Source organism: Pithys albifrons, chromosome 16 (genome assembly GCF_047495875.1).
Source record: "Pithys albifrons albifrons isolate INPA30051 chromosome 16, PitAlb_v1, whole genome shotgun sequence".
Classification (NCBI taxonomy): Eukaryota; Metazoa; Chordata; class Aves; order Passeriformes; family Thamnophilidae; genus Pithys; species Pithys albifrons.
Genome location: NC_092473.1, coordinates 4,722,766 through 4,743,930, shown reverse-complemented (window position 1 = coordinate 4,743,930; position 21,165 = coordinate 4,722,766). Strand labels below are relative to the sequence as shown.

The 21,165-nt window shown below is 38.6% G+C and overlaps 1 protein-coding gene across 34 annotated transcripts in view; it reads right to left on the bottom strand.

Annotated features, from left to right (window-relative positions):
• The window catches only part of RBFOX1 (RNA binding fox-1 homolog 1), a 795,203-nt gene that overhangs the window by 63,614 nt on the left and 710,424 nt on the right, over positions 1–21,165 (bottom strand). For 28 of the 34 annotated variants that reach the window (XM_071570925.1, XM_071570934.1, XM_071570936.1 and 25 more), the window contains 2 exons: positions 17,251–17,304; positions 2,048–2,128 (listed from right to left, as the gene is read on the bottom strand). In XM_071570925.1, coding sequence (XP_071427026.1) covers positions 2,048–2,128; positions 17,251–17,304 — 135 coding nt within the window. The remainder of the gene's footprint in view (positions 1–2,047; positions 2,129–17,250; positions 17,305–21,165) is intronic. The other 6 variants (XM_071570933.1, XM_071570929.1, XM_071570943.1 and 3 more) reach the window with 2 other exon arrangements.

The window sequence follows — 21,165 nt, the reverse complement described above, 5'->3', positions numbered from 1 at the left end:
ACATCACTTATAATTTCAGTATTACAAATGTGCATAAAAATGGAATATAGATCTTTAAAATAATAAAAGAAATAAGACAAAAGTCACCCTGCATTTCTATTCCACTTTTAGTAGAACTTCCTATAGAAATGAAACTATTTTGCATCTTTATTGAAAGTTTTGTAACAAGCAGAAATAAAAAACCTAATTACAACCATTAGTAATTGTAGCAATTTTGCGTTATTAGGAGTTGTGACCCTGTGGGGGAAACTGCATTTTGGCAAGATGAAAATATTGTACATATTACAAGAAAAATCCTGACTTGCATACCCAAAGATCCAGCAGAAGTGTGATAATTTCTGCTGCAAGGGCTACTAGGAAACTGTGTATGACACATTGCCCAGTGGGAGGCAGGTAGGCAAGGTCTGTTTACTTGTGTCTTTGGCATAATTGAAAACAAACAGGTGCTTGTTAGGATAGCATTATTTAAGGAGCATAAAATAAGATTTTTCCAAGGGATTGACTCATGGTGCAGAATGGAAACAGTGAAGAACAGAGCTCAGTGAGCTTGCAGTGACTCTGCAGGGATTTAGTCCTAGTGGGAATATTGTGTGATGTAAACAGCAACCCCACAAATAAGTTTACCAGGGTACAACTCAGTGATGTAACAGGAGCAACAGGGTAAACTTCTGAAAAAGGTGGTTTTTTAAGTAATTTTCAGCAAATTAAAACAAACACTGCCTCCTCTCCTCCAAAATAAGCCCCTTAACAGCAAGATGAGTGAAATGTCTGAATCATTTTCTGGGAAAACAATTTCAGTCAAAGATTAGTATTTTGATCAAAAAGGAATAGTGCACTAAAAACATGCAAAAGGGGGCATTGATTCAAACAATAAGTATTTAATCTGTGGTGCTACAAGGATTTAAAAAACTCACTGCTTGGAAAAAGTGGCATAGTACAAAATACTTCTGGGAGCACCTGGAAGCAAATGCAGATTTAAATGACAATTTAATTTCCAGTCTAAAATACTTGATATATTTGTTAGTTCACTATGCATTTATAGACTCTAGACTGCTGATTTGAAAGTGGATCCCATATATATCCTGGAAAAGCAGCTTCCCTAGGGATGACATTGATAGCATTTGACATCAGAGAACTACATGGCTGTAGAGATGATCACTATGAAACTCTTTTGTCCTCATTCCTGGTTTTAATTAAAAAAAACCCTAAATTAATTATTTTAGTAGTCTAGATAAGCTCTAAAAAAGTAGAACTGCATTCTAGACTGAATACAACCTTCTGATATTGTTAAATCAGACAATGTAAAGGATTTTCTCCACAGAGCACTTCTCTGAGCACAGAGCCAATGCAATTACTGCTCCTGCCTTCAGCTGGAGGCTTCTTATCTGAGCAGGTGCCACAATGGGCATCTGTGGCACCACCAACACAATCTGAAACACTCTCAGCAGAATCAGTTCCACTTCTGCTTCAGATTTCCGAGGACACATCCCCACTCCAAAGTTTTGCACAGAAAAGTGGCTGATGGCAGCATCTCTGGTTTCAGCTTGCCTTTGCTGTTTTTATTAGGGCAGCTTTTTATAACTCAAAATACCCACTTGCATACAGGCTGTTCCTTTGGTATAAAAAGGCTTCGTATCTATTTGATTCCTGACACAATCAAATGGTGCCATGATAAAAGACCTTTTGTGAATTAAATTGCAGTTGTGAGCAGGATAGAAGAAGAAACACAAGATCATCTACACAAAATGCAGAGTGTGCAACAGTACTGGATTCCAAAAAATGTCACTACAGTAGTAGAATTTTGGACCATTTCTGTACAAAGGTAAATAGATGTTGTTTATTTTTTAAAATAAAATATACTTTGAGAATAAAAATGCAACTGAAGACACCGAGTTATTTCTTGACATTACTCACATATATTCACAAATACCACATTTGCTTTAACGAGAGCTGTTGGGAAAGTTTACATTGTTCAGGGGGCTTAATTCACATCAATGTGCTTTTGTCACAAAACAGAACAAAAAAACGAGCCATAACACTAGCTTACTTGTGGATGTGTATACTAGTGAACTGGGGGCACTGTACACGGGAGATCCCTCCTGGTTTGCCTGGCACAGCAGCACCCTGCCTACAAGAAAGAGAGAGAGAGTGGTATCTGGTTTTGGAACACTTGAACTAAACCTCAGTTGTTATCTCAAAACAGAAACAGAATCACAACCAGAGCAGTGCAGTGAAGCAGGGGCACTGTTTGTCCTTTTGACTTCAAAGCACAAAGAGCCACAATAAACATGTACAATTGGACATTGGAAAAAGCAGAACACACACATGCCCCCAAAGCCCAACACCCTTGTCATGCCCCGGGGGAGCTGTGCCCGCTCCGAGCAGCCACAGCGTATGCCAGAGCCTTGCCCAGTGCCCTCTGTCCCTCTGGGCCCTGTCTCTGTGGATATTCTGCTTCCCATGGGAGCACCCACCCACCCACCCAGTCACCCACCCCCTCAGCACCCTGTCCTGGCTGCAAGGAGGCTCCTGAGCCACAGGGCAGGAACATCTGAGCACAGCACTGCCATGGACAGAGCAGGGATGGGCTCAGAGACATCACCCACATCACCACTGCTGCAAGGCACTACTGATATATAATACTAATAGAGAGTTCAGGATTCTTTGCTCAGAAATACATAAATAGAAGCTATTTTCAGTAAATAAGATTCAGGACTAAGAACAAAATGAATGAGAGAAAAAAAAATTCCTTTTCAAATTAAAAGTAATAACAAAATCAATTTGAGCCAACAGTTTTGCAATGCTCATTTTGAACAAAGGACACAAGTTCAGGCTTACTTTCTGTGGGTTTTATTAATGAATTTAAATAAAATGCCTTGGTCTTTTGTAAACCTATACTTTAGCAGTCTTAGTTGAACACTCATCTTAAATTGAACACTGCTCAGAGGTAGAAACAACTGTACTTCCCACGAGGAAAAAAACTTGTGCACTTGAGGAATACAGGAGTCTGTCAGGAAAAGCAGGATATGACACATCTGGTTCTGCAGATATATGCGCATATATCTGTATATACACACACGAAATTATACACACACATACCCTGACATACTTCCAGCTGTCAGGATTTGTGAGTCACACAATTCAAAAGCATTAAATTTATATGGAGATTTGGGAAACTTTGGAAGTTGAGTATTGACATGCAGTGTAACCTCACAGAGTTCAGTCCAGTATGTTTGGAAGGACCAGATTAATTACAAATGGTAGGCAGGTTTCCCACCGAGTATTACAAGAGCAATTCCCAACCTGTACTCAGTTACCAGACAAGAGTTCTTTCAAATACCTTTAAAAAAATATTTTCTGCCATTATCCAGTTCTTTGATTATTGCTTGCAACTCTCAGATGGAGGAGAAATATGGGAAATACTGAATAAAAATAATTCTCATCATTTATGCAATTTAGCTAAAACTGTGACCACTGGAAATCTCATTAATTAATTACTCTGCTTCTAACTCTCCCAGACAATAGCACACCCTTAAACAACAGAATTTAGAAATGCTGCCTTTTTTTTCCAGCCAACCACTACTAATATGAAAGATAAAACAAGTTAAGCTTTTCCCCCTTTACCTTGAAGACAGCACATAGTTGACTATATCAACATCTAGCTCTTTCCTTTCTAAAAAAAAAAAAAAACCCACAAGTGGAAGCTGTCAAATGAACACAGACCCACTGAGATCCTAATTACAAGCAGCATTTTCAGGCTAGCAAATAAACAGGCTCTAAGCACACACTCATTTGACACCAGCAATGTGCACACTGGAATATTGCTGAATATGAGCCCACAAATGCCTCAAAAGTTGTGCTGCTGCAGAAGGCAGAGAGCTGAAGGCCCAGAGGCATTCACCCAGCTGAGAGAAACACATTAGGAAGAGCAGGGACTTTCATCAGGTTTTCAGAATAGCACCACTATAATGACATAAAGTACAATTAGTAAATATATAAATAAAAAGGCTTTTAGAAAGCAAAGACTATAGTTTGTTTGCATTATTCACCATAAATCCTAGAAGACACTTGGCTTGCTTCATGTTCCAATTCTTACAGTTTGCTCTGATTTCATCTCATAAAAATCTAATTTTCCCTACTCTAGTCTTCTAATTTCTAATGAAAGTACTTCAAAACAGATGCTTTTTTCATCTGTGCTACTAGAGTGTGTTTAATTTCTTGCATAGAGGCTTCTAATTATATTTTGACAATCTGCCTTCGAATTTGTACATAAAATTAATACTGATAACTAAAACATTATTATTTTTGTTAGGAAAAAATTGAACTTTTTAATCTACTTTTGTAAGAAAAGATTATTTCTGCTGCATCTAATTTTGGTATTAAAAATATTTAAACTGTAATTAATATAACTGAGGCAAGACTGAATTATTTACCATAAGATCTTGGATAAACCTCAGAACACAGAAACAATCTATAAACTCCCTAATGAAAAAAAAAGAAATATTTTTCCTTCAGAATACTAAATTCTAGCATGATGGAATTAAGGTGGGGGCTTTTTAAGCAAGGTTTTAATAGAAAGTTCTTACCTCCTCTGTTCAAACTATTAATGATAACATGGAGCTGATGAACTCTAAAAAATTTCAATCATACAAAGTTCATCTTTAATTCTCCAATGCCATCTGTCCCAGCGTGTTTCAGGCTGATACCTCCCCATGTGCAGCCCATGGGATGTGCAGTTGGCACTGCCCAACCCCTGCAGAGATCCACCCCTCACCCTGGCACACAGGCTGAGGGCAAAAACATACTTTTCAAGATCAAAGACTATTTCCTCTCATCCTTCTCTTCCTCCACTCCTTTCTCCTACGGTCCATGATTAAGCATGTACTGTTTGATTAGGCCCTTTGTTGAAGCACGATTATTTTGAGAAATAATTACTCTAAAAACACTCAGGGCTCTGAAAAAAAATATATGTGAAGTCATTGATATTTTTAGAATACTTAAAATTCAGTTCCTGGTGGTTTCAAGATATCTGACTAAATGTATTCTCTTGATTTTATCACACTTCCAAAAATAAGGTTTTGTGTACAGTTATTTACATGATTTATATAAACTAATCTACAGAGCAGAGGTGGAAGCTGCACCATAAGTGGTGATGCTGCAGAGACCACTCACTGCCTCATGCAAACGCAGCACAAAGCTCACTGTGTGCCTCAAATACTCAGAAAGCCAAGAAGAAACACCCAAGATCAACAACAGGTGGACGTTCCAGTAAATTATAAAGGATTTTAAACCACTTCTGTTCAAAATAGCTTTTAATTGGAACCACTGTGTAGCCAGCACTACAGACAGCTTAAAAGTAAAGAACTGGAATTAGATTACAAGAATTCACACAATTCATAGGAATTCCTCATGGAAATATAAATTTAAGTAGCATTTTCAGTAGAAAAAAAATTATTCCACTAGCTAAAATCACGTTGCTGATCTAAAACTAGCAGTGTTGCAGGCCCTTGATCAGGGGCACAGCTCTCTCCTGTCACAGGATGAAACTTCTAGAAACCTTTAGTGCTGAGATGGTTTAAAGTTTATACACCTTTTCTGAGGACCTGAGCTTACAATTCACCACCATAAATATGGCTTTAGTATTTCAGGTCCTGGGGGTTGGCCTGGGACATGACAAAGTGGGACATGGGGGGACACTGAGCTCCTGCTCTCAGTCTGGGACATGACAAAGTGAGATACAGGGGGACACTGAGCTCCTGCTCTCAGTCTGGGACATCACAAAGTGGGACATGGGGGGACACTGAGCTCCTGCTCTCAGTCTGGGACATGACAAAGTGAGATACAGGGGGACACTGAGCTCCTGCTCTCAGTCTGGGACATCACAAAGTGGGACATGGGGGGACACTGAGCTCCTGCTCTCAGTCTGGGACATGACAAAGTGAGATACAGGGGGACACTGAGCTCCTGCTCTCAGTCTGGGACATGACAAAGTGGGACACAGGGGGACACTGAGCTCCTGCTCTCACTCCAGGACCCCTAAAGAACCAAACCTTCATCTAGAGCTCCAAAGTGAGAGTGGGGCTGAGTTCTCCACAGCATCTCACTGCTGCCAGCATAGTGAGAGGGGAATCAGAGAAACATTTTCAGGGGCAGGAATTTATCAAGTGAAGATGCAGAGCTGGGCTACACCTTATATTAGTGCACAGGTAGCTAAAATGAGCACTTGTAATACAGGAACTAAGTAACTTACTACATAGTAGGAGATTTAGTGATGATTACACGACTCTAATCCATTGTACTCTCAGTTATCCAGGTAAAGCAGCTGCTTTTTATACATATTTATTGTATTGTGTTACCAAAAGGAGCTTCTTACTGCTTCTCACAGCTAAGTACCACTTCATAAATTCTATAATACTATTTACCACAAAAAGAATCCAAACAAAGCCATGGGAGAAAGTGAATAAAAACTAACATTATTTGTGCCCCATTTAGACTATATTATTATAAACTGTTACATTATTTTTTTATTTCATTTTCTTCTCCCAATCCAGCTGGATGTTACATCTTCTCCCTGGGTTAGTTCTGATCATTCTGATCACTGTTTTCTTTCACACCTTTTGCAACAACTATTATTCCTGTACACTTCAATGGACAATGCATGAAGAAAACTGTAAAGCTGCATCTCTCATGAACAAAATCAGGAGATTTGCAAGTGTATCAAAGATCCTCACAAGCAATCCGTGTCTGCTCTTGATTTGCTGTTCTGAAAGTGTAATTTAATATTGGCCTTTTCAGACAGAAATAGCATTATCTTTGTTCTGGTCTGAACTATTGTTCTATGATGGATTATTTCAAAATGTGTCACAGAAATGGATCAGAAACACCTAATAAAAAGCTACTGTTGTACAATAATAGCTTATGTTATCTCCTATTGTCCCGTCTGACTAGGGAATTTAGAGAGTCTCTGTAGCCTCTGTCTTGAATACATAATAGTAGTTAAGTGCTCTTTTAGCCCTTCATTATCAATAGCCAAACTACACAGCCTTAGTATGCTTTTAAATATGCTGTTAATTCAAGAAAAAAGTGCTTTGTGAGGGCCTTCAGTTATTTGGGATCTCAGATTTTAACACAACCACTCATGGATGGCTGTGTGTTTCATCCATTACAAGCAATAAAGTAGCATCACCCAAACCCACACACCTCCTTTATTCCAATACGCTAAAAATACAAACAAAACCTATGTTTAATCCCACCAAAGTTTATATATGGTTTCACTTAAACCAGAGGGCAGGGAGGAAAATCTAAAGTAGTTGATATCTAAATGTGAGTTCTCTAAGTCCAAACCCCTATTCATCTTGCCTTCTGTCAGCAAACCTGAAATACATTCAATTATTGAACAACCTGTGTGTACTTGTTCCTGGTAATGAGACTCTGTGCTCTATACACACACTTCTGCAGTAAGTCCCTGACCCACATATAACCTCACACATAAACAGGGGAAAAACCCCCACACATATTAAAAAACCAGGAGGTGAAGGTATTTGTCTTTAAGACGTTTTCTGTGATCGCTCTATTCAAAAATTCTATTTAAGATGTTAATGTTCCTTCCATAACTTTTTCCAAGCATAGCGTGTATTTCTTTATTATCACCTCTCAGAGTGTCACCTAAACACTCAATGAACTCAGGGAACAGCAATGCATGTTACAACAAACATCATTTGTAAGCCACCATTCCAATTATTCTTTGCCAGCCATATCATTTCCCCGCTTTTGGGAAGCAGACCTGTCTCCCCTGTTATGAATGTGCAGTGTCCAGTGTGCTCAGTCACATTCTGGGATTGGAAGGTGTTAATAACATCAGTAAAAATCAGACAAGCACCAAAGTTTGCAGCTCTGGTAAGATATAAATTCCCTAAGTCCTTTCCTCCCCACCTCCTCTCTTCTTTCTGTATTATAAATAACTCAGCCCACAGTAACAAGCATCTCTCCTTCTCCAGGGCCTGACATCACACACAACTGATCAGACTACCCCTGGCAGTATATACTGTGATGCCTTAAACCTGGAATGAGCTTCAGGATAGCACAGCAGCTGGGAAGTGGCAAATTCTTTTAAACTCTGCTCCCATGCCAGCATCCTTTTCCTTCCTCCCAACATGAGGAGTTGCCTTAAAGATTCACCCTCAAAAAGTTCCACAAGAGATCTATAGAAATTCTCAAGGATTGCTTTGGGAGGAATAGCTTGGCACTTTCACTGGCAAGTTTTGGTTATGCCATGGCACTGCTGGTATGTGGCAAAGAAATGCCAGCTTAGAAACACACACAGTGTGAGACTCCTTTGTATTTAATTAGCATGCCAACCTTACCATGGATGGGCTCTACAGCAGGAACAAGTTATGTAATGTTTCCATTTACAAAGCAAAACAGTTGCAACAAACTGTCCTTTCCAAATATAATTTAAAAATTATTTACCAGCCACAGACATTCCCTGTCTGGTAACCAAAATGAAATGATGGTATCACACAAACCCAGCTGCTGTTGTACCGAAATATGTAACATGGCTACAGAGTTCAGTTTACCTGTGCTTAGTGAAGTTTTATCATTGGCATCCAAGTGTAAATCCTTACCCACATGATGCCAAAGTGGTTTCTGTGCCGATTTTCACATTTTGTAGATTTTAGGAACACAGTAGTTGTAGATTTTTAGAGGGTTAATATTTCTAACAGTTTAAGTTTAATGCCTTTCTATCACTACCCCTGTCCCAGAACAGGGAGCTCAAATTCCTTTAGTTAATTAATCTTGTTTAGACTCCTTTCCAAGGTAGAGCTGAAGGATATCAGAAGGCCTACAGAATGAAACATAAACACAGGTCAGAGTGACCCAGAAGTCAGAACTGGATGAACTCCAAGAGACCTTTGTGTGCCTGAGGAAGAAGAGCTGATGAAGACAGAGGGTCTTGACGACCCCAGACCCAATTCCAGGGGTTGGACCAGGGCTGGACTGAGAAATGTGTAAAGCAATGATTGGAGGGATCTTATTATAAAAGCCATGGAAACAAGAACTGGAGAGCACATGCATGTCATCCTGTATTCCTGTGGGCTGTAGGCCCTGTGTCATTAAAGGACCTTTACTTTTTATCTCACCCTACACTAACACGGCTCGAAGTCCTGTTTTTGGGGGCACTCACAACATCAACACATTAACACCAGAAAAGTATAAAACTGGAAATGCACTATGCAGTCATATTAAAAAAAAATAGGAGTGGTGCTTTCCTACAAAATATGTTCTCTCTATATCTCTCTATGTACCTACAGCCTCAGGTGCACATCAATTGATATTCTGTGATATTCACTGCCATTATTTTACACTGGGACATGTGTCCCACTGAAGTTGCTCAGGATCTTTGAGAAATCCAATCTTTATTCCTAATCTTTCTAGCTGCTCCAAGCAGCAGTAGATAGGCAGGTAAATGATGGTTACTCCTGGTTCGTTGTAACCTTACCTTGGTTCATCTGTAACTTTAAGAAACAAACCTGAGAGAAAGCCTGAAGTATAAATATAAACTCTGAGCTGGTATTATACTGTCCTTGAAATTGGATACTTGAGAATACACAAAACACACTCATGTTCTGCTGATAACTAAAATGGGTCACATTCATACATCTGCCTGTTGAATAAAGATTGCAAAGAAAAGAATCACAGAATAAACGCAAGTGGAGCCTTTCTGCCCAAACACAAACACTACAGTTTCAACATGGCCCTGGAGGGATTACAAGTGGATGTGTTTATGCTTTATCCTCTCATATTGTGTCAAGACACTATTTTCTGTGTAAATTACCTATTTCAGTAAATCTATAAGACAGAGATGCAAATCTAATGCAATTAGATGCAGACATGCAAATTACGAATCCCTCAGTTCTATTTGCTGGTTTTAACTTATAAACAAAATTCTATTCCGAGTGACAAGCTGAGAATACAAAAGAGCAAAAATTGAATCATCAGGCACAATCCTGGCTTTAGCTAGTCTATTTTATTTCCTAGACCAGTCAGATTCCAGAATTCCAGGAGTATGAAAAATCATTACAAAAATGGTAATGCAATATTTCCAAACTTTCCAAAACACTCACTTTTGCTAGAAGCAGTTCTGTGCTTGGAGATTTTCAAAGAAAGCCAGAAAGCACCAAACTGACAGAGCTTGGAAGCACAGCCTCATCTCAGCTACTTCCGGAAATAACTAAATGAATGAAAGCTCTGTATTTTCAAATGTACTCTCAATAGATATTAGAAAATGCAATTACAATGCAAATATATGGCGAGGCTGCAAATATATGGAGATCCTGTCATCCAATGCCCAAAATGGGAAAAAAATGCATAAGGCAGAACAGAAAACATTAGCTATATGTTTGGAATTAACCATAATCTTAAGCTGCTTTAGCATTAATTTACAGATGTAATCAAGGTTTAACACACGGCAGAGTTGTTTTCCATTCCGCTTAAGGGTATTAACTTTACATTTCATATATTACTTTACTATTTTGCATTTCAGAATAGTTTGTCTGCCTGACTGTCCATCCTAACGCATGGATCTTCCTAACTTTGTTATTCTTCTAATCAGAGGAATTTATTCCTCTGCATAACTGCTATTAACTTATCTAGCATTGCAAATATCCCACCCAGCTCTGAACAAACAAGTGTTTTAGTGATAACCTTGCAGTTTGTCTTCAGTTTTCCTCTGAGAGTTTCTTAAGCCATTGCTTTTTACATCAATCCATGGCTGGTACTTGGATTACAACCCAAATTTGATCTGTTAGACACCCAGCACAGATATTACAGCCTTGATCTCAGGTCCAGGCAGTGCCCACACAGACTCACTGGTGAGACAGGAGCAGTAGCTGGTTTTATATCCAGCCTCTAAACCTACATCACAGACAGTCTGGAGAGGCTGTCACCTTATTTAATTTATTTTTGGTCTCTCACCAATCAGGAAGCCACAGAACATATTTTCACTAAGTACCAGAGTGATATTTGAATAAGAGAAGTCCAAGCATAATTTTCCCTCAAAAATATTCTCTTTGTGAGTAAACCACAGTACTTAACATCCTTTTTAGCCCTTCAAAATTTGATCACTTATAAAAACATTTGAACATCCAAGAAGTTAGAACCAATGCAATGAGAAAGAAAGGACAGTACAGCTCCTGCTTGATCAGAACACTTTCATTGGTTTTATTAAAATAATATTTAAAAAAAAAGACAAACCTCCTACTATGTGGAATTGGGAGAAGCTGGAAACATGGTCAGCAGATCCAGACCTACATCTCAGCAAGACTGCACTACCAAGCAAACAGAACCAACCAGACACCTCCTTCCCCCTGTTTGAAAGAACTCTTAACTTTCAGCAAAACCAGAGTTTCTGTTTGTGCACAAACTCATCATAATCCAGTATCAAATGATTCCTCTGCACTGGACTGAGGTTCAAAATTTCCAAACTTTTACTCTGAAGAAGCAAGAACTCCCTTAACCATTCCCTGTCTTCTGGTATAAAGCTCTATCTACAGCTCAAGATTTGCTATTAAATCATCAGGTCTATGGAATTTCTTTTAGAGATCACATAGGAACAGTATCAAAGCCTAAATATACATCCAAAAGAAACATCCTTAAAAGGGTAATACTGACAGGATCTGTGATGTTCTCTTTAAAATGTGCAGTCTTCAATACAATGGTGAATAAAGGGAGACTAATCTTGCTCCACATTTAAATGTATAACCAATTAACTAAATTAATATTTTAAAAAATAAGTAATTGGTGTTATTCTTTGAATAATACTTGTTAACATGGGAGTATACATTTTAATGAAAAACTCATCATAATGTAATATAAGGCATAATTAATTCTGGATTTTTTAAAATTTTTTTTTTAGTAAATAGCTGGTACAGATGCTGAATTCCATTTTTCTACTGACTTTATTCATCTTTCACAACCTGCATTTCCTCTGTAATGGCTTGTAACAGCTCCACAGAGTTTTAGAAAAGCATTAGCTCTCATCAGTGGTGTTAATCTGGCCAGGATGTCATCATTTGTATGATGGCACTTGAACATTATGATTGCTGAAACAACAGTTACTGCTTTGCTCTATGCTTTGAAAAGGAGCATCTGTATAACAGGTGGAATATTAAAAAATAATTATTTAACCGTAATAAGAAAATTATTTAAGATGCTTATCTAACGATCTTGGAAATATATGTATTTAGGAAAATCTGATAAGTCATTAGCAAGGTTCAAATCTAAGTGTATGTAATCAAATGGTAAAATGAATTAATCTCTGTAGTGACAGACAGCCAGTTTTCACTAAAATTATGCTTTAGAGATACGGTACAGTGAACTTTTACCCCAGGATTAGAACTGCTGTGCAAGCATAGAATTCAGCTTCACAAGCCCCAACATCCTCCCTGAGAAGTGTTTCTGGGGTATTTGCTGAGCTTATGCAAGACTCATTTAAATTCAAAGAGCAACACTATAAAGACAAAATGAATCCCAGGTGCTCTCCCACTCCAGAAATAGATGCTTTAAGACATGAACAAAGAGAATCAGTGTTGGCAAATGTACAGGAATCCTCTTTTCCCCTGAATTCCTCTTATTTAACTGTATATTTTTATACATATTAGTATGGTATTTCTTTACTTCTTAATTATGTAAAACATTGTATTTCAAACTTTAAAGCAAACTTGTGAAAGGAAGCTTGTTACAAAATCTGATTGCTGGTGGGAACTGTAGCCTTCCAAATTCACAACATGCCAAAAAGGCCTGGACATCTAAAACTTCTCTGTCTTCTGAGGGCATATAAAACAGCTAAAAAAGCACAAGGTTTTCCCCTCTCATTTTAACTGATGGGGGGGAAATTTTGCCAGTGACCTTGGAATGATTACTAATTGCCCAAGGAACTGGGTGTCTATAACAGTCCTCACTGGTGAAGACTATGAAGTGACTACAGCTACTCAGCTGTGCAGGATGACTCTTGAAACTACCTCCTGAAAAACTTCTAGACCTCCCTGACTATCCAGGAGAAAGAATAGTCCCGTGAGTAAAAGGAGAATGGGCTCTATTCCTTGTCACTGAGCTGTGCTCTAGGACTTTTTCTAAGGGTTCTTCCCCACTAGTCTCCAGTCTCTTCTTTCTCCACTGCCAACTGTGGAGAAATACTGTTAGTTGGGAATAAAAACCGCCTTAAATAGTATGTTTTTATTTAATAGAGGGAGATCGTGTGGACATAAGTGAGCTTTTAAAGAATTCCTTATCCATCATCATTATTCTAGACAATGTTTTCTCAGGTGAGTCCCTGTGAATTCCACTGTTCTCCGAGTGTTCATTAGATTTCCAGGTAATTTCTGAAACATCTTTTCCCCCACCTTAGATACAGAAACTGCCAAAAAGAAACCTCTTCAACAGGTATAACAAATTCATTTTATGCCATGAATGAGAGAGTCTTAAAATGGCCTTACAGTGTCTTAAGCTACCTGCTATAAAGGACTGATCTGTTGTAGTAATACAGGTGCAACAATATTCTATATTTCAATAAGGAGAGTGCAAGAGATTGCTCAAAAATTTATCGTTCTAGAAACCAAAAAACAAAATATCTGCAGTAACTGAAAGGAATAACATAGAACTTGGTTTTCAGACTGCCTGAGGCTGAAAGGGATGCTAGGTGTTGCAGATAAAATATATACTATATAAAAATAAGCAGGTAAATATGATGTTATAGCAAACCACAGAAAGAAAGTACCAGAGCACACCTAGCAAAGAAACCCTGCTGGAAATCTGTATTTTCCCAGCCATAAAGGAGTGTATGGGTGAAGTGAACAGATTCTGGCTTGATACAGCAAAACTATGGGTCACTCTGGGATGCATTTAAAACTGGATGGGTATACAAATAAATAAAAAATTTGCCCCAGTTTACATGAAGACTTTGTGAGATGAATCACACAGTGCTTCTAACAAATCTCCTCATTAGAACCTGCCTAAAATCTTGATAAATAGTTTCCTGGAAAAGAAAAGCTGAAATTGAAATCATAACTTCATCAGGCACTTCTTTCTCACAAGGAGGGAAACCACCTAAATCATAAACTTTTATTTAATCGAGGGAGTGTGTGTGGCCACAGGTCAATTTTTTTAAATATTTCTTTTCCATCATTATATGCAGAAAACTGGGTTGCTGTGAAAAGCTGGAGATTATAAATGAAAAAGAAATCACTGTCCTCTTGTTTTCTATTAAATATCATTTTAGGGCTTCCCAGTGGAGTGGTGGGAAGGGCAGGAGCTGGGCCAGCACATTCACCAGCACATCCACAGTCAGCAGCCAACAGGGAGCTTTCCCAGGCTTTGGAATTGCAGACCAGCCTTCAAAGGGCCCATCCTGAACATGTCACAGGAAATCCATACTACCCTACCAAGGCTAAACAGCTGTATTTCCAGAGGGTTCTAATTTACTACAGCGTGAGCATTTCACACTCACAAAAACAGCTTTAGAGGGGCTACCCAGGACGAAAAATCTATAGTGGTTTGTAAATATCTAGTATTTTGCAGTCCCCAAGTAATACTTTACTTGCATAGCGTCTGTCGTGCTACACATCCTGTCCTCTCCACTTTTAGCTGCCACGTGTCTCCTCCATAAAGGCTTTCCTTCACAGAAGTGAACACTCAGAAAAAAAGAGCTGAGCTATAACAATCATGTCACTGGTCCTACTGTTTACCATTATCTTCAAGGTTTTCGGGTTGATTTACATTGCGTTCCTCCCTATTTGACTTTAATTGTCTGCTTCAGGTTGTCAGGACATAACTATATCTTAGATTTGCATTGCATTAGGGGATCTTCTCCCTTCTCTATTGATCTTGTCTTAGGGAGTAATTTAACTGCACTCTAATTTTCTTTTGCATGCGGGGTGCTCTCCAGCCAAGGAAGTGAGTTATGTGTATTCAAGTGGTGCATCTTATGAATCTTGTTAAGCTTTGCCGCCTTCCAGCCGCACTGATGGAATATTTAATCACAGCAATGAGCTGGCAGCGATGATGTACAATACGGCTCAGCCTGGCGGCGTGTCTTCACCGGCAATTGAGAAACGGGGCAATTTGCCATCCATCAGTGCCATCCTGACAGCTTTGGATAACCTTCTGTTTTGCACTTATTTATGAAGATTAAAGGTGCTTTAAATCAACAGTTTCTCTGCAAATGTATCATCTTTTCTTCAGAAGTGGCCAAATTTTTCATCATTTATTAGGAGCGAAAGGAACTTCTCGCGCTGACTGAAAAAGTTGGTATGATTTTATCATGACAGTGTTGGAGACAATAATTAAACCAAATGACTGAAGCTTTCACTCTCTTAAAAATCACATTTCTAATTTGATAATCTTCAAAAGTGCAATTGCTTCTTCTCTAAGAAAGGTGGGGGGAATCTAAATAAAATTATGTTGCATTGTTCTATTCCAACTGCGGTGCTTTTTTACTGTTTCATTTTCTAACAGCTTTAGGACATCTGCACAATTTGAACTGATTTTTTTTAAAAGAAAGTTTAAATGTCTGGGAAAATATCATCCTTGAGCCAATGTAAAAACATGCATTTGAAATGCATGAATAAAAGACAACCCAAACATAAAACTGTCTGCACGCATAAACACAAAAAACCCCCCCCTGAAATAAGTGAAGTACCTTGATAGAACTTCCTGCATAGGTGTGGTGGAGTGCATGTCATAATTCATAAAATTAAATTAATACTCTTCTAATGGTAATTAAAGATTCTCATTAAGGAGGGCAAACACCTCCCTAGTGTTGGCAATAAAAATGCACTTGGGACTTTAGGAGGTTATACAAAAAAATCAATAACCTGCCATTTTATAATTAAAAGACAAAATAAATGTTAGGGAAAAGTCCAGTAAATTAGGAAAATTACCTTCAGGAGAGATTGAAAATATTGATTTTAATTTACAAACTATGTGAACTCTTCATGCCCTACTTCATGAGACAATTATAAGTCAGATTGTTAATTCTGCATACGTATTAGAAAATTGATTACTGTACTATGGGAATATTATTATATTTGTCATTAACACAAAGTCATTTATATAAAATGACTAATAACTCTGACTTTCTAATTTATGCAGGTTCAGGGTTGGTTCACTAACTGTTCAAAGGAGATCAATGTTAAATTCCTGTTTTCAACATAGACATTCATCAGGGGGGAAAATAAATTCTGCCTACACTAAATATTGCGATCCCATGAACGCCAAGGTAGTAGTTTTATTATACTGTGCCACTTTTATCCTAATTAGAACATTTTTATCTATTTCACTAAAGGCACTGGATGTATTACAGGCAGCTTTTTTAAACAAGTACCTGTAACAGTGTCCTTTTTAACAATTTTGATCTCTTCACATGCCTCAAACTAACACAAGTTTTCAGCTTTGTCAAGTGGAGACTCAAATATCTCCATGAACGGAAATTCCCCAGTTCCAGCTTCTTCCAGTGCTCAACTACCACCTATCAAAAATGCTTTCCCAATACCTGTTTATGGGCAGGATTCCAATTCCTCTGAAATCAACTGGATTTTGGAGTACAATTAATTTTATTTTCAACCTTGTTGCTAAAGCACATTTAGAAGTGATGCTTGCCATGACTGAATTCCAGCAGAAAAAGATTGGATCTCCCTTACTCCAAGCTGTAACAGGGATCAGAACTCATCCTCACTGAAGATTCAGATGATAATATAGATTTAAAATACCAAAATATGAAACTGAAAAACTAAATACAACGTTTAAAGAAATATGTTCCAAACCCCATTACGAACAAAAATGCTCTACACTTATGTGTGTGACCTACATGTATGTACAAAAAATATATTTTTATAGGTAAGATTTTTTACTGTTGTTTTTCACTACGCTTAAATAATTCCTGGAGGAAAGAGATTGTACTGAAATATAAAATAAAATATAAATAAAATAAAATCTCATGTAGGACTGGGATATTGCAGTACATTTCATGTTATACTATCTAATTTCCAATAAAAAGGCATTCATATATTTTCCCTGTAAAGTTTAGTATGCCCAAGCAACGTAAAATCCTGCATCAAAAATCTGCAAATAACTTGGAGATAATGTGAATCACACAAAGAAACCACACCTCACACCAAACACATACTCTGTACTTTTGCATGTTTTAAAGACTACTAAAATAAAATATGGCATGGACAACTATAGCACAATCCTTACCTGCATAGAACTCTGGACTATAAACTGCACCAACAACTGGATTTAATTTCCAGCCTGCAGCAAACATAAAAACATAACGGAGTTAATACTGTAATTAGTGATTATAATAATAATAATTATTATTGCATAGAAATATGCAGACAAAATGGCTTCAAGAAAGGTCATTTTAATGAAAGTTTTATAGGCATCTTTGATTACTGATCTTTAATATCAAACTCTGAAGTATGGAAATAAGTAATGAAACAAGGCATTCTCCGGACATGTAGCACTGGGGTCTATGAGCAGGTGACTTCTCCTGACTTACTCCTGAAGCTGTGGAGTGCAGTCAGCACTAGTTCAGGTGTCCCTGTCCCCTGCAGTACCAGAGCAGAGCAGTTCCTGGTCGTGGCTTGAGAGAGGCCAGGACAGCTCATTCACTGGACAGAAATGCTCCTGATAAGTGTTAGTGCGGGTTACAAGGCAACCAAATCATTGGAGCACTTTGATTCTACTCTGGGAAAAATGAAAGCACAGCCACAGTGTGGAAATGCCTGTTGTGACATGAGAGAGACGTGGGATCCAGCCAAATGCCAGGGACTTTGTCCATCTGCCTGTGCTGGAAGAGCACAATTACAGACACCCCCGGGGGGGCTCAGCCCCTGCACTCCCAGCTGACAAACGCTGCTCACACCCTGCACAGCTCTGCAGGGGCACAAACCCAGCCACTGCCTCTGACTTCAGGAATCACTGCCCTCCCACCACTGCAACTGAACCAAAGCACAGAACCAACATATCTCCTGGCCTGCATGTCCTGGCCAAACTCCAAATCATTGCCCTTACATGAGATGTGGCATTTGCAGGTAAGTCTGTTCCAGGCTGGCTGCACAAGCAGGGTCTGTGCAAAGCTAAGGACAACCATGCTGGAGGGGAAGGGGCAAGAGGAGAACAAAATAAAACACTGGCCAGGTCGTTAGTGTTCTCAGCTGCCAGTGAAGTGCCAGTTCCTGCCTTTGGCTCAGCTACAGGTAGATCCACTCCCAGTTAACTGCAAACTCCACAGAACATCCCCCCCCACCCACGCTCATTCTTTTTTTCTTAAGTGAACAATTGTTTTGAAGTACTGGGACTGAAAAATTAGGGGTTTCCTAAATCACACTCAAATCAGAGGAGTGGGAAGCACCTTTTGTAATTGGGAATAAAGCAAAAAACCTGAGCAAAAGCATCTTGTAAACTCCAGAACTATGGTACTTAAAATAGAACTTAGAACTGCTGCTGTAATGAAAATACAATCGAGACAGTGACAACAGGGCTTTTCAAAATCACAAAAGCCAAGGTTATCAGAATTTAAATGCACACTGGGCTGTTTTCTGCCTTGGCTGTATCAAATAATGCAAAAGTGCAGTGAACATCATAAAAATCCAAGGTTTTGTAAGAGTGAAGATGTGAAAAATGCAAAATGTCAGTAAGCAACACAAAAGAAAACTATTCTCACCCTTTCAAGGGGTCTCTATCTGATACACACTCACTACTTACCACTAACTGTTCAGGAACAGAGGGGAGGGGTGGTTTAGAAAGGCAACCCATGACTTCAGTTCAGAGTAAGGAGCAGCACTGCATGACATCTGCTCTGCAGAACTGACTGCAGTTGTTCTGTGTATCTAAAAGTCAGTTACAGAAGCTGAAAAATGCCCAGTCTGGAAGGGATAAAGTGTCTTTGCTCCTGAAAATACCACTGGATTTTTACCTGCCCCTTCCATTTTACATACCACAGGATTCTATTTAGGGACACTGTGGTACACCATATCTCTTAGCCAAATTTTGTGTGACAGAAAATCATTCAGATTTTGAGACTTTCAGTAAAAATGTAACTTTTTACAGCTTGGGGAATATTCAGTATTTCTAATTCAGTACTTCCTCAGAAGACCACTGATCACCACCACCCAAAATGAAAGATTGGATAGAATTTTATATCTGTCAGCTTTTGCTGTCAAAGCAGCTGACAGACATGTCTCAGCTCCTAAGTTACACTAACAGTGCCACAATTTGTCTGAGAGGAAGAAAAAAAAAATCTTGGAAGACGCAGATTGTTCTTCACAGCTGAAAGGCACTCTCATATTTCAGCTCCTTACCACTCTCCCAGTGACGGCTGTCTCATCTAACTTTTTGAAGCCTATAGAGGAAATACTTCATTCATTGTGAAAATAACAGTAATTAAACTTAACTTTATCTTGTCAGCCAACAATGTGCTGGCCCATAGCTGTGTGGGTTAATCAAGTGTGATGGGAGTTGATGGATCCGAGCGAGCAGCTGCCAAGTAACCCAAGTGCAGCAGCTGGAGGAGGCAAATCCTCGGCTGTGGGTGTAATTTTGTGCATTTTTCTTTCTGTCAAAATATTAATCTCCTCCTCAAGTTGAAACTATAAAAGCTTAAAACTTAAAAACCAGCCAAGGAAAGAAATAGCCCTCTGCCTGACCCAGCCTCCCACCCTGCAGAGCCATCCAGAGGAATTCATGTTCAGCGTGAAGGGGAGGAGTGATTGTGGTGCACAGAGTGGCTGTGGGAGAAAATGGGGCACAGCAACACAGAGAGGATTATTTTTCCTTCACAGACCAGAGAGGCTGAAGAAAGGCTTGGGTGGGAAAGAACCCTGTGATACCATTTGCTTCCCTCCTGTTTGCTTCCAGAGGTGGGGAAGGAAGGGGAGTGGGAGGGAATTTAACTGTGCTAATAGTCACTAGCTGTGATTTTGAATCTCAATTCAGATCAACAGAAGGCTCAAATTCAAGGCACTGGAAGTATAAACTTTAAAACAATTTATCCTTTTACTGATCCCTGTTTCATGTTCCTCATTTACTGCTGCAGTTCTCTGAATCTACTTGCCCATAACACTCTACCATGCCCTGAAACACCTGGATGAGCATCCTGAATTGCAATATGGGCACCAGAAGAAAGTGCTGCTGAGAACAGGAGAGGTTGGAGCATCTAAAAACATCTCAAATATTTTTGCCAACAAGTAGAACTTCCAACACTGAATGCCTTTGCAAAGGAAAGCTAGTTCTATCTCCAATGCATGAGGTGAGCCATCAAAATCATCCAGTCTGATAAACTCCCAAAGAAAAGCTCTTCTAGAAACTGAGAAATTATTAACTGCTCATCTGGGACAGCCAAAAGTCAGTGGAAAGCATATTTAATTCAAAGACCATACAAGACAGAAAAGCAAACAACTTATTTGAATGAAGCTGCACACATTTAAAAAAAAATCCATGTTTTTGTGCCTCAAAATTTACCAACTTCTGCAATCCTATTAACAACATAAGCCCTGTTATCAAACAACCAGCGGTATTCAGGAATGAAAGACAAAACACTCTATATCTTGTTTTTAAATTAAAATAAATATCAGTGCCTGATGTTTTCATATAACACAACATGTGCCTCAACTGCTTTTTGAATACCTGCCAATAACGTGTCAGTCACAACCTACTCTTTAAAAAATAAAGCCAGGCATTAAAAAAATAAGCAGTTCTGAAGCGACAGGCACGTGCAAACAAAATGTTTCTGGCTACCTGCGTCAGAAGAGCCTTGCAAATGTTAATGTGCTGGCAGAAAAACTAGCCTTATCTTTTATTTAAAAGAGGAGACCTTTACTTTAGACAAAAATAATCTTTAATAAATAATCAGTTACAGCACTGGCTAATTCCTGACACAATGATAAAGAACTAGAATCACACTATGCCAGGATGACTGATAATACAAGCACTGATGAAACTAAATGAAGCACCTTGCACATCTACACTTCATTCCTTGGTGCTTGCAATCATTATGCAAGAGGAACGTGATTGCCCTTGTGTGTTTGTTTTAGGAGATATTAAAAAAAAGTTAAAAAAAAAAGAATTGCAACCAGAGTTTTTCTTGGTAGATACCCCTCAACAGGTGTA